The sequence below is a fragment of the Helobdella robusta genome, assembly GCF_000326865.2.
Source record: "Helobdella robusta unplaced genomic scaffold HELROscaffold_37, whole genome shotgun sequence".
In the NCBI taxonomy this organism is placed as follows: domain Eukaryota; kingdom Metazoa; phylum Annelida; class Clitellata; order Rhynchobdellida; family Glossiphoniidae; genus Helobdella; species Helobdella robusta.
The window spans coordinates 1,216,620-1,230,125 of NW_008704785.1; the positions used below are offsets into that span (position 1 = coordinate 1,216,620).

Consider the following 13,506-nt stretch of genomic DNA (forward strand, 5'->3'; position numbering starts at 1 on the left):
ATTCCTTGGAGTAACAATCAAGGACAATCTTTCTTGGGATATTCACATAGATACTATGTCTAAAAGAATATGCAAAACCCTAGGAGTTATAAGCAAAATTAAAAATAAATTAAATAAACCTACTCTAATTGACCTGTATTATTCGTTAATCTTTCCTCATCTCATCTACTGCAACGTAATTTGGGGAAACAGTCCTGACATTCATCTAAAACAGTTAACAAAATGCCAAAACCGATTCATCAGAATATTTAAAAATCTTCATCCTCATTGTCACACAAGTGAATATTATCTCGAAATGAAAATACTCAACATCAAAAACTTGTTCATCTACCACGTTGCAACATTCATTTTTAGATTTCTACGTCAGCAATTGCCGGCATTTTTTAGAAACTTTTTCACTTTTGGAACTTCCATTCAAGCAAGAACTACACGCCACACGCCACTTTTCTATGCCCCACCAGCCAGAATTAAAGTACTCTGCATGAGTTTGAAACACACCGGCCCAGGAATATGGGAGACGATTCCACAAGAAATTAAAGATTGTAACACTTTGCATCTTTTTAAAAATAAACTGAAAAATTTTTTAATTACGAAAAGTTCTGTTTTTCAAGGATAATAATGTATATGTATATATATGTATATAAGTGTGTACATATTTCATTAACATTGATACATTTTCTCCTATTGACAATTTTATTTTATCATTGAGAAGCAATTTTGAACTGCACGGTGGCCGAGCCCACAAGAATTAATTTTCTTTTTTTGGTCTCCGAATCATTCATGCTTTTGTTTTGTTTGATTGAATAAAAGTGATTTGATTTGATTTGATTATTATTATCATCATCACATACACGCACCGCATCCAATAACGTGTCAATGTATGCATCGCTATGAAATCACAAGCTGGCCACCGAACCAAACCATAAATAAATAAATAAATAATAACAACAACAATAACAACAACATCAACAACAGTAGCAACTGGCAATAACAACAGATAAATAATAATAATAAACGACAGCCACAAAAATCAAAACAATCACAACAGCGTACGTAAAAAAATCCATTTAAAAATATGGAAACATACAAAAAACACACACAGGCACACACACACGTAAGCACACGCACACAGACAAACATCAAGTACACCAACAAACAAACTCCAGCATACAAGTGCAAAGACATAAAGCGACATCATCATCTTAAACATGGACGTGAATTACAAGGTCTTGCGGAAATAGAGAAAAAAAAAAACAAAATGATAATTATAATTATTATAAATAGTTATTATAAATAATTATTATAAATAATTCAAATAATAATAACATGGATGACTATAATTAATAATTTGAATAATAATATAGTAAATTATTCATTTCTTTTGCAAAAATTCAACCTAAAATTCTCTGACAGCAAGGAGCTTTATTACGTTTAGACATTAAAAAAATTATCTTCAATAAATAATATTATTAATTATAATATTATAGTTATTATTATATTTTTTTTATTCGTAATTAACTCATTTATTTATTAAATAATTTAAAAAAACCAATATCAAATACCGCCAACGCACGGATATTAAATGCACCCTGAGATGTTGCCAGAATGAGTCTGCTTGTAAATAAATTGATAACAAGTGCTAGAATCTCTCTCTGTTTCTTCTCTTTCTCTCTCTCTCTCTCTCTCTCTTTATATCTTGATCTCTCCTTTATTCTCTCTCTCACTTTCTCTCTCTTTCTTTCTCTCTCTCTCTCTCTCTCTCTCTTTCTTTGTATGTATTCGAAGAGCTTTTTCAAACTGAACAGAACTGAGAAGGAAGGCTAATAATAAACGCAAAATTATTTAAGTCTAGCTAATCACAATCACACACACATAAACACACACACACACGCACGCACGCACACACGCACCGTAGAAGTTCTCAAACTTATAACAAGCACCTCCTAACTGAATACTTAATAATTCAACAGGTGAAAGAAAACATACACACGTACACACAAACATATACACACATCAAATACACACATACATACACACACAGATCTTTTGACGTAGCTATTGCTAAAAATGTGATGAAGACGACGACGACAATGATGAAATAAATTTTTTTTTGTCAAAAATTCTATTTAAATAAATTTTATTTTATTTATCTCTATTCTGCGTACGTACGTACAAAAATTTGCTCATGTTTTCTATCATTTATGATTTTGCACTTAAATACATGAAGCCTTATGTTTATGTGTGTGTGTGTGTGTGTGTTTGTATATGTGTGTGTATGTGCTTGTATGTGTGTGTATGTGTGTGAGAATGTATGTGAGCTTGTATGTGTGTGTGTGGGTGTGTTTGTGTGTGTGTGTATGTGTGTGAGTGTGTTTATTGTATTGTATTGTACCTCAAAAGACCCAAAAGTACAATTTAAAAACTTTTCCATCTCCTGTAGAGAATAATAATCTTTTTAATTAAGAATAAATTAATAAAATTCTTATAAATGAAAAATTTAATTAAAGTGCAAAATGTTAGAAAGAACATTGAAATGTAACGTAGAAAGGATGTTTCTTTTTCGGAGTTGTCGTCAACAAGGTGCATTAGCCATTCCATCAACAACACTAACATCAACAATAACATCAACAACAACATCAACAACAACAACATCATCAGCATCAACAATAACAACAAAAACATCAACAACAACACCAATAACAACAGCAACAAAATAATAGTTACAGTATAACAATGATGGGATGATGATGAAACACTCCAACAAACAACAACAACCAAAGATATAACAACAAAAAGCAAAATAACAACAAACAAATAAGAATAAAAAAAGCAAACCAATGATAAAATGATACAACTGTGATAATAATATTAATAATAATAACAAAGACTAAGAGCAATAACAACAACCTAAGATATAATAACAATAAAAATAATAAAATAAATTTCTCTAGCAAAATGGCTTTCCATAGTCTCTGGGAACCAACCAATCATCTTTATATCCTACGCGCCGCTTTACAGTCGCGCATGGAAATGGCGGGAACTATTTTTTCAACTTCCGGAACTACTTTTTAACGCGCGCATGAATACGTGCTTGCCTACTTTTGGCATCTCGCGAGAAAGATAAAATTTTGAGTGGGGGGTGGTTTTGAAACAAAAAATTTTTTTCCAAGTTGTTCTTAAATTTTCTCAACAAATTTCACTGAAATGACTCCCTTATCTTTGCTTCTTATTATTCTCGTATTTTCATATTCTTGCAAGAAAAAAAGATTTAAAATAATTATAAAATTATTGTGGAATAAAATAAATAATATATGACCTCGTGTACTTTTTTAGCCATGTTCTTGAAAAAAAAAATTTAAAAAACAACAAAAACCTTCTGAGATGATTTCGGTCATGATTATGATACTGGTAATGATGGTGATGATGCTGGTGGTTATGATGACGATGTTGAGGATGGCGTAAGTGACGTTAACCGTTCACAAACGATTAGAGTGATGACGTCAAGAAAAAACGTGCCGACATGTATATAAGTATGTGTGTATGTGTGTGTGTGTGTGTATGTGTGTGTGTGTGTGTGTGTGTGTGTGTGTGTGTGTGGGTATGTATGTATGTGTGTATATATGTGTGTGTGTATTTAGGTGTGTGTGTGTGTGTATATGTGTGTGTATGTATGTTTGTGTGTGCGTGTATGTATGTATCACTGAACCAATGTGTATTCGTCAGGTCTGTAGTTACCATTTTCAAGCAGCTCAACTGGATCCTTTATTATTGGAATGGCAGCTCTTCGAAAAACTCTGACCAAAAAATTCATTCATAGCAGAGCGTCTGGCTAACCTTCCTCATTCCAACCAGCAAGACATTCCATGATAATCCAGCCGACAGGAGTTATAGTTTGCCATAAAACATCCTCTTCTTTCTTATCCTTATCATCATCTTCATCCTTCACTCTGACTAAAAAAATTCATTCTTCCCAAAAATGTAGTGGCACGAAATCATTTCAAACTTGTAGAAGAACTTTTTAAATATTCAATTATTTTTATTCAATTTGTATTCGCATTTGTTTCATTCATTTATTTATTTTCATTCCTTTACTTCTATTCGCTCGTTCCTTCAGTTCTTCCCTCAAACAATCAGTATTCATTCATTTAATCGGTCATTCATTCATTCATTCACTCGTTTGTTCATTCAAACGCTCTTTGTGTTTTGTTGATGTTATTGTTGATTATGTTTTTTCAGCGTTATGGATAATAATAATCGCACGGCCATTTAAAAACAACCACCATTCTTACCGACTATATTACCGAGATTACTAAAAACCGTTGAAACCGTTTTTAACCGCTCTGTTATCCGCTTGGCCATACACAAATTTGTTCTAAGCCTCCAAACGATGGAGTGATTCGCCAGTCACTATCTGTCTAACATAAAAGAAAAATTTTTCGGAACTGAAATAGTGTGTGTTTATGTGTATGTGTATGGAGTGTGTACATGTGTATTTGTGTGCGTGAGTGTATGTGTGTTTGTGTGTGTTTATGGAGTGTGTACATGTGTATTTGTGTGCGTGAGTGTATGTGTGTTTGTGTGTGTTTATGGAGTGTGTACATGTGTGTTTGTGTGCGTGAGGGTATGTGTGTTTGTGTGTGTATAGTGTGTGTATGTCTTTATCAGATAATTTGTGTGTGTGTGTTTGTTGGCCGAGGCACACCTTTTTATCGGTGTGTTTTTCTGTTTGTCTGTCTGTCTCTGTTTGTTTGCTATTATGTTTCCTGGCGTGTGTGTTTATTTTTTAGTTGATGTGTGTGTATGTGTGTAATGAGTGTGGCGTGTGTGTGTGTGTGTGTGTCAGATGAATATGCACAAGTGTTCTCTTAATGGCTTTACAAAAAATCATTTTCATTTTAAACTTCCCCATAATTCTATTATCGTTAATTTACTGGATGTGCTCCGTCAAGCCTCATGGTTTTTGGGTTCTTTTCATCTATTTTTCAACTTTTACTACTGTTTCAGTTTCTCTTATGTTCTCTTTCTCTTTCCAATGTCTTCTCACTCCATTTTTCTTCTTTCTTCGTGTTTATTCTTCCTCATTGCCATTACACCAGCTATATTTCAATTTCTTACTTTCTCTCTCTCTCTCTCTCTTTCTCTTTTTATGTGTGTGCAGATTATTTCCTCCAGACATCATTTTACGTAAAGAAGGTAAAATTTTGAGTTAAATTTTTGAAAATTTCTTCAACGTCATTGTTTTATTCATTTATTTTTGTTTTCTAAGCAAAACACAAATAGGTAAATAAACGCATGAACAAAAATAAAAATTACAAAATAGAAGTTTAGATTAACATTTAACGTTTGCCAAAATAATTTTGACAATAAAATGAACACGTTATCAAGCTTCTTGTCCAAATTTCAACTTACAACAGTTATCATCTCCCTGATTGTAGTCCATACCTCAGCGAACAGCAACAAAACTTCGGATGACATTAAAGATCTAGGATCATACGTTGGCTGCTTTCGCTACGTGACATCAACTAATGACCTCATATTTCCTTCCACTCTTAAAAGTTATTGCATCTCACGATGTCGACTCGCAAACCTTAACCTAATAGCCGTGTCTAAGTTTAATGCTTGCCAGTGCGTCCAGACGTTGGGGCCCGCGGTATCTTCTGCTCTGTGCAATTATATCTGCCAGGCTGATCAATCTTGTCTATCCACAAACTATTATTTCGTTTATAGGATCGGGCCTCAAAAGATACACCACGCGTATTATTGTACTAACGATAAGATGAATACGTTCGATGTACAAGTACCAGCACAAACCTCTCTTGAAACGTGCGCACACATCTGCTTGGAGCTGAACTACACATTCTTGCAAACACTCCGCAAAGAAGTCTGTAGCTGCATCAAGACTCTCGAATACGGAATCTTCCACAGGACAAAACTGACTTGTAACGAACTGGTTGAAAACTCATTAGAGATAAAAAATTGTCACTATACAGAGCATGAAAACAAAACGACTATCTACACGACACGTTTCAGTTACGATTTTCAACGAGGTGTCTCGAGTTATTCGCACTGCAAGAATAAAAAATACGAGATAGCAGAAAAATGTGCGGACGGGTGCAGCGAGGGTTGGATGGGAGATTCATGCAGGAATAGAGATTGCAGGCAGAACAATGGAGATTGTGGCAGTGAGATGAAATGTGTTGAAGTTGTCGTTAACAATCAGACGTACGTTGAGTGTGTCTGTCCGTACGGCACGGTTAGAACCAGATGGGATGTATGCGAAGTTTTCAAATTTAATTTAGTTGAATCCGACTCCTGCTCTCTCAGTTCAACATTCTATGATAGAGCTCGCAATATTAGCATGGAGGCGACATATTTGTCCGACCACTCAATTGATGGCTACACTGCAGCACAAATTAACGACAACATCGCCGCGTGGATCGCCGTTACTTTCCAGAAATTGTATGCAATTGGATTCGTGAAAGTTTATGGAAAGCTCTGCCAAGATGAAAAAGACTGCAGTCGTCTCAATAATTTCCTAGTTAAACTCAGTACATTATATGAATTTGACAATGATTCCGACATAAGAAGCTTGCTGGAATTATGTGGGAAGGGACCGGATCATGCTGTCCAAGCTGGGACTCCAATGACAGTCGTCTGCAAAAATTTCACCTTGCTTTCCAGGAGTCTTATCATTCAACAATCAAATGAAAAATTTTCATTGGGAAATTCAGCAATAGCAGAATTAGAAGTCTTCGAAGTCGGCTGCGATACACTGAACGGAAGATGCAAAGAGGATCAAAAATGCACAGAAGAGAAGATGCACGATGCAACGGTCACAAAATGCACAGATCTGAACGATTTACGCTCTGCTGTAGCTCCATTTTATGGATGTTTCAGATGGTTGTTGACGCAATATCACCTCAATCGCTACGGTTTGTCTTACCAGGAGTGCCAAGATGAGTGCAGAGCAAGGAAGTTCGACGTAGCCGCGGTGAAGGCTGGTATAAATTGTTCGTGTGGCAACCAAGTAACAGTCGGCGATGAAGCGCCGATGGATGATTGCAGAAAGCAGCACTATCTTGCTTATTATATCTACCACGACTGTAAAGTAAATCAGTTTTGCGGTGCCACCACCAAAACCAACACATCCGTCAATGCAAATACTACGGCGACCACCGCAGAACCTGACGTCATCAGTAAAACGGAATCTACCGACATGAATAAAAAATTTAAAGACAACAATAATACCAAATTAATAATCATTGTAGTCCTATCGCTGGCAATAATCTTAACGACAATCGGCGCGGTGGTGCTCCTTAGATCGAGATTCCTGAGAGACAAGCGTGGAGTTGTCATCGCTACCATTCTTGACAGACACCGTCATAACGCTGCAGCGGACAAGCCAGCGCCACTTTCTACCAGAATTATAAATGACATATTGAAAAAGTCTGGCAGAGGGGTAGAAAAAGGATCATCTATAAATGACTCGGTAGCGAGTACAGCTAGTACATATGTCTCTGAGCCCAGTGGTGTTAATACCGGAGATACTACAACTGCTGCCTGGAGGTGCTGGATGTGGTGGAAGCGTTGAAATGGTTGGAAGTGCTACTCAACGGACCAGTTAACCGTTCAGAATCTTTAAACAATCTGTAGGCAATTATTTATAGATACCTATGTCTTTGAAGGATGCCAGTTTGAAAATTATTCAAATAGAAACTTGATCTATTTTATTTTTTACAGTCTGCTTTTACCATCAGCGGTAGTTTTTGCTCATATGTTGAAAAGGTGACAAATTTTAAAAAAATACAAACTGCTTCTATTTCGAATTGTTCTCAAATAAATAAATAGCTGAATGAATGAACGAATGAACGAACAAATAAATAAATGATAAACAAAGAGAATGAGGGATGAATGAAGGGACGGATTGAAAAAAAAACAATTGAAACAACTGAATGGTTGGTATACGAGGGATAAACAATTATTTTAGCGACAGATGACCTCAAGATGATATCAGAAATCATAGAGAACAAAAAATTTATCACTACCACCTACGTACAAAATGCTTTCGTTTCAGTTCTCTCTCTCTCTCTCTCTCTCTCTCTCTCTCTCTCTCTCTCTATCTATCTATCTATCTATCTATCTTTCTCTCTTTTATTCTTTTGTATACATTCAGAATATTATATTTTCGCATTTTTTTTGGTTATCTTGATTGAGTAAGCCTAATAATCAAGTTCGTGACTTTGCCGTACAGCGTTAATAAAAATGTTTATTATGTCTCTGTTCATTTGGTCGTTCATTCGTTGATAAATTCATTCGTTTATTCATTCATTCGTTCAATCATCTACCCATCCATCCATTTATCCATCCATCCATCCATTTATCCATTCATCCATCCGTCAATCCATTCATTCATCCATTCTTATTTCTCTAAATTTTTATGAAGATTATTTATTACAAGCCATGTATGTAGGTTGCACGTCAGGTCAGCATGTCAGTACGTAGAGCATATATTACCAAAGATCTTTGTCGATAACAGGAGAGAAAGAAAGAAAGAGAGAGAAAGAGAGAGAGAGACAGGGAAAACGAAGGAGAGAAAAGTGGGAGAAAGAGAGAAAAATGAGTGATAAGGAGTGAGAAAAAAGCAGACTGTGTCGCTTTGTTATTGTTGTTGATGTTAATGTGAACTGTGAATGAAAAAAAAGTAAAGTGGAAGAAAGAGAGAGAGAGAGAGAGAGAAAAAGAAAGAGAGAGAAAGAGAGAAAGTAACCCAGTTATATTTGTTGTCCTCTCGCTCTTTGAGATGATGTTATTAGTAATGATGTTTTCATAGTCACTGTTTGTATTTTTTCTCTATGTATGTTTGTTTCTACGATTGTATGTTTGTATATACGTTTTTACATTTGTTTATACGTTTGTATGTATGTTTGTATGTATGTTTGTATGTATATTTGTATGTGTGTATATTGTATGCATGTATGCATGTTTGTTAGTCAAAAAACATATTACTGGGTAACAGATGTTAAATGACTTTGATTGATATAACTGTATGCAACTTATGCACACAAACATACATACACACATACATACATACATACATACATGCATGCATACATACATACATGCATGCATACATACACACATACATACATACATACATACATACATACATACATACATACATACATACATACATACATACATACATACATACAATCAATGATCATTATTATTGCGGCATTGATCCAATACGAAAAAAACATACAACAGCTTGAACCTTCACGGTAAAATTCTTAAACGTAATCATTATCATAATCAAAAAAATAGAACAACAAAATCATCACCATCATCTTCATCATCGTCATATTTTCACCATCATCGTCGTCACCATCGTCATCTTCATCGTTATCATCACAATCTTCATCTTTTTCTTCTTCATCATCACCATCATCTTCATCACCATCATAATCACTAGCGCCATCACCAATTTTTTTCTTGTCAGCAAAAAATGATAAAAAAAATGACCAAAAAAGATGATCATTATCATCCGATTATACAGGCGTCGAGGATGATGATGATTGTTATTATTATTATTATTATTATTATTATTATGATATGCCAATCAGTGGCTGTGTTGCAGAACTAAATTCGCTGCCAGCAAAGATGGTAGGCCATAATATTATGTCCTTAAAAGATACCGCAGAGAAAACGAGATTGAAGCTGCGAAACTATTTTAAAACCAACCAAAACAAAAAAATTCAATGTTTGTACAAAGAATCAACAGTCAATCACATCAAAGTTGACAGTATCCTTTCAAAATCAAATGCCCTAAAATCATCGCTCAAACAGCTGGAAAATGAAAGAGTTGAATCATGTTGAAGCACGTTCTTTCGCTTGTGAGTCAGGGCACAATTATCTCTAAAATAAAAACCGTCATCAAAACTAATAATATTTACCATTGGTTAAAAACTCTAGAAAATCTTGCTGGAGTCCTCTTCAAATTTGCCAGGACATATTTGGTACAGCAACTGCCAACAAACGCCAATTTGTTTAAATGGGGCAAAACTTCTCTGTGTCCTTTCTGCGGTTGTAAACAAACAAAAAAACATGTGATTTCTGACTGCGGTTCCACATCGCACTTAAAAGATACACTGAAAGGCATAATATAATTTTGGCCGCGATCACCAACCGATTGAAACAGTGGTGCCTGCCTAGTGTCGGTTGTTTGCAGATTTGAAAATTGACGGTGTTCACCCTATATCAGATCTGTTCAACACTCTACGACCTGACATTGCCATCCTACTAGGCAACACAGTAGAGATCTTAGAGTTAACGGTCTGTCATGAAACAAATCTTGAATCATCCAGGCAATGCAAGATCAAAAAATATTCAGATAATTTGCACAGTAATCTAAATGACAACTATAAACACTGCACAATAATTACAAATACTTTTGAAATATCACCAATAGGTTTTTATAATAATTTTAATCTTTCACTTTATAAAAATTTGTGGCCGGATTCTTTCAACGATGAATTGATAGAGACTGTTATAAAGCTATCGTATGGCATATATTGTGACAGAAACAATTTGTGATATATATATATATATATAAATACTTCACCACTATGTACATTTTCTAAAAATGAGCATTGTGGCAATAATTGACATTTTATTACATTATTGTGACATTTCATTATTTTATTTTCATAATTATTTAGTGTCTTTGCTTTGAAATAAAAGAGTTCGCATTATCATTATTATTATTATTATTGTTATAATTATTGCTATAATTATTACATTAATTATTACTATAATAATAATTATTATTATTATTATTGAGTTTTTCAGAGTCTCGCCAATAAATCGGATTCTGTTTTTTTTTCTAAATCAAGTCAGTCACGAACGCATGTTTGTTGGTCGAACAACCTCCACAAGTCATGTACTTACTAATGATGAATCTATTTAGCGAACGAAACCAAATATTCATGTATAAATTATTTTTTTATAAAACTGAAAAATTCCAGTAAAAATAAAAATATTTCACGAAAGATGACATAAGAATTGAACGTACAAAAAACTAAACAGACAGAATAAAATTTAGACATATATTACAAAACTGCTAAGCGTTCATAACTGGTTGATTAGTTGGTTTTGTTGATGGGTTCTGATTGAACTTTTTTTTTTCTATACATAGAGTTATATTGCTTCAGTACTATTCACACTCAAACTATTTCTTGATGATCTACCTTCTTTGCTGCTTGAAATCGTTGCGCTTCTGCCTGAGGTTTCGCTTGTTCTTCTTGGTATCACACGTTTAAACTTCAGTTCTCTAACTAAAAGAGCTAGCATGAAGAGGAAGGTGATGGGGGTCACACCTGACGCGATGACCAAATATTTGTTGTAAGAATCGTAAAGCTGCGTTTGCAATGATGTGATGTCTGTGAGTTCGTCGGAAGGATTGATGATGACGATGGTTTCTAAAGTCTCAGTAGAATTTGTATCATAAATGTCATGTTTGGTAGCTTTGGAAGTTGTTGTAATGATGTTTAAAGTTCCATTGACTTTATTGCAAAAATAATCTTGCATGTCACAGTCATCAAATATAAGGTTGGATCTGTAATGGCCTTTCTTGCAATCTTCCACTGGGATGTTACCAGCTATGTTCAAACTACTGCCGCAATAACATTTGAAACCTGCTTGCATCACTGCTAAACTCTTTGACATTAAAGTGCAGGCATCTTTACATTGCATGTACGACAAACCAGCTCTATTGTAGTGAAGGTCACCTGACACTTTCAAATAACATCCGTAAAATGAGTTTGTTACAGCTTGTTCATCAGTCCAACTACTGCAGCTGACAACGTGTGCGTCTCCATCTTTCGATTCAGTGCACCTTTGTTCACATCTTCCGTTCAAGACACCGCAACTAACTTCATAAGCTTCCAACTCTGCTATTATAGGATTTACTGTCCCAATCTTTTCCTCTGACTGCAGCAAAACAACAAGTCTTGAACGATATGTAAAATCTTTACAGATAACATTCATGGGATTACCAGCTTGTATGGCTTTGTCAGGTCCATAGCCGCATGTTTCTGGAAGATTTCTTGCATCGTCTGATGGACCGAGTTTAACCACAAACTTATCTAGTTGACTGCAATCAATTTCATTTTCACATAGCCTCCCGTAAATTCTAATATATCCAATGGAATAAAGACTGTGGAAAACAACGCTTATTGTATTTTGATTGCTGCTATTATGCATAAAGTAACCGTTATATAATCCGTTATTTGGGTCGCAGATGAAGCAAGTGTAAACTAAACAATTCAAAAAATCTGCTTGACTTAGAGCCACGTTCTCCCTAAACACCTCGCACAAGTCCCACTTGTTTCTTACGGTGCCCAATGGGCAGACGCATTCAACGTACTTATTACCATTGACCGTGGACTCAATACATTTCATCTCGTCACCACAGTCACCATTGTTCCTCGTACAATCTCTTTCTCTGCACGAATCTCCCTTCCAGCCTTCACTACAACCTTCTGGACACCTTTCTTCTATTTCATAGTTTATGGATTTGCAGTGAGAGAAAGTTGATACTCCTCTCTGGAATTCGTAAAATAAACGCGTTGAAAATATGGTCGGCAGATCTCTAAGAGATTCAAAATAATATTCACAAATTTCTGCTTCACTTTTGGAGCATAATTCAGCGCGGAAGCTTTCATCGCCTGAGCGAAAAAAAAGTCCATAATTGACCTCCTGGAAACAGTCGCATTTATTATGAAATATTGTCTTCCTAAAGAATGTCATGTTCATTTCCAAACAGAAATGTGCACACATTTCAAGGCTATCCAGATTGTCAAAATTTCGTGAATATATGGCGGTCTCTGACTTATCCGGATACACATGGCAATAATATATATCGTGTTCCTGACGTGGTTGAATTTTATAAACAGAATAAAACTCAACCCCACCGCATGAGAAGTTCTTACAAAACATGTTGCACCGCCAGGAAGCCACTGCCGAACTGACCCCGCTTACGCAGTGACATTCGCGGCCGTTCTTCAAGCCGATCATGTTATTAAATGGATTCGTAAACTTGCAATTGGCAGCACAATCTTCGACATCATCATGAATTTCGAATAAAGGTGATCGAACCCATTGAAAGCAGCCGATGTAGTCATATTTTTGGCCATAAGCTTTGGTTAAAGTTAAGTTTGTTTGCAACAAAATAAGGACAAAGTTGCAACAAAGTTTCATTTTCAGTATATTTTTATTAATTATATACGCAGTGACATTCGCGGATGTCTTCCAAGCCGATCATGTTCAAATACCGATATAAATACGTGCAATTTGTAACACAATCTTCAAGGTTATGCTGAACTTAGAAGTTATGGGATACAACGCTTTGGAAGCAGCCGATGTAGTTATTTTTCAGGTCATATGCCTTTGTTAAAATAGAGTTGGTTAGTAAGAGAAGAAGGACAGCGTTACAAAGATCTTTCATTG

General features: G+C 35.1%; 3 protein-coding genes across 3 annotated transcripts in view; 1 reads left to right on the forward strand and 2 right to left on the reverse strand.

Annotated features, from left to right (window-relative positions):
* Nucleotides 1-556, reverse strand: part of HELRODRAFT_176351 (hypothetical protein) — a gene marked incomplete at both ends in the record, with an annotated part of 4,641 nt that extends 4,085 nt beyond the window's left edge. Inside the window, one exon of the mRNA XM_009023569.1 lies at nt 392-556. Within this exon, the coding sequence (XP_009021817.1) occupies nt 392-556 (165 nt within the window). The remainder of the gene's footprint in view (nt 1-391) is intronic.
* Nucleotides 557-5,368: 4,812 nt separating this feature from the next.
* HELRODRAFT_176352 (hypothetical protein) lies at nt 5,369-7,591 on the forward strand (the record flags this gene model as incomplete). Its single annotated transcript, XM_009023570.1, has 1 exon — nt 5,369-7,591. The coding sequence occupies one exon, from the start codon at nt 5,369-5,371 to the stop codon at nt 7,589-7,591; it is 2,223 nt and encodes a 740-aa protein (XP_009021818.1).
* Nucleotides 7,592-11,196: 3,605 nt separating this feature from the next.
* Nucleotides 11,197-13,257, reverse strand: HELRODRAFT_176353 (hypothetical protein; the record flags this gene model as incomplete). Its single annotated transcript, XM_009023571.1, has 1 exon — nt 11,197-13,257. One exon carries the CDS (start codon nt 13,255-13,257, stop codon nt 11,197-11,199), a length of 2,061 nt encoding a protein of 686 aa, XP_009021819.1.
* Between the last annotated feature and the right edge of the window lie 249 nt (nt 13,258-13,506).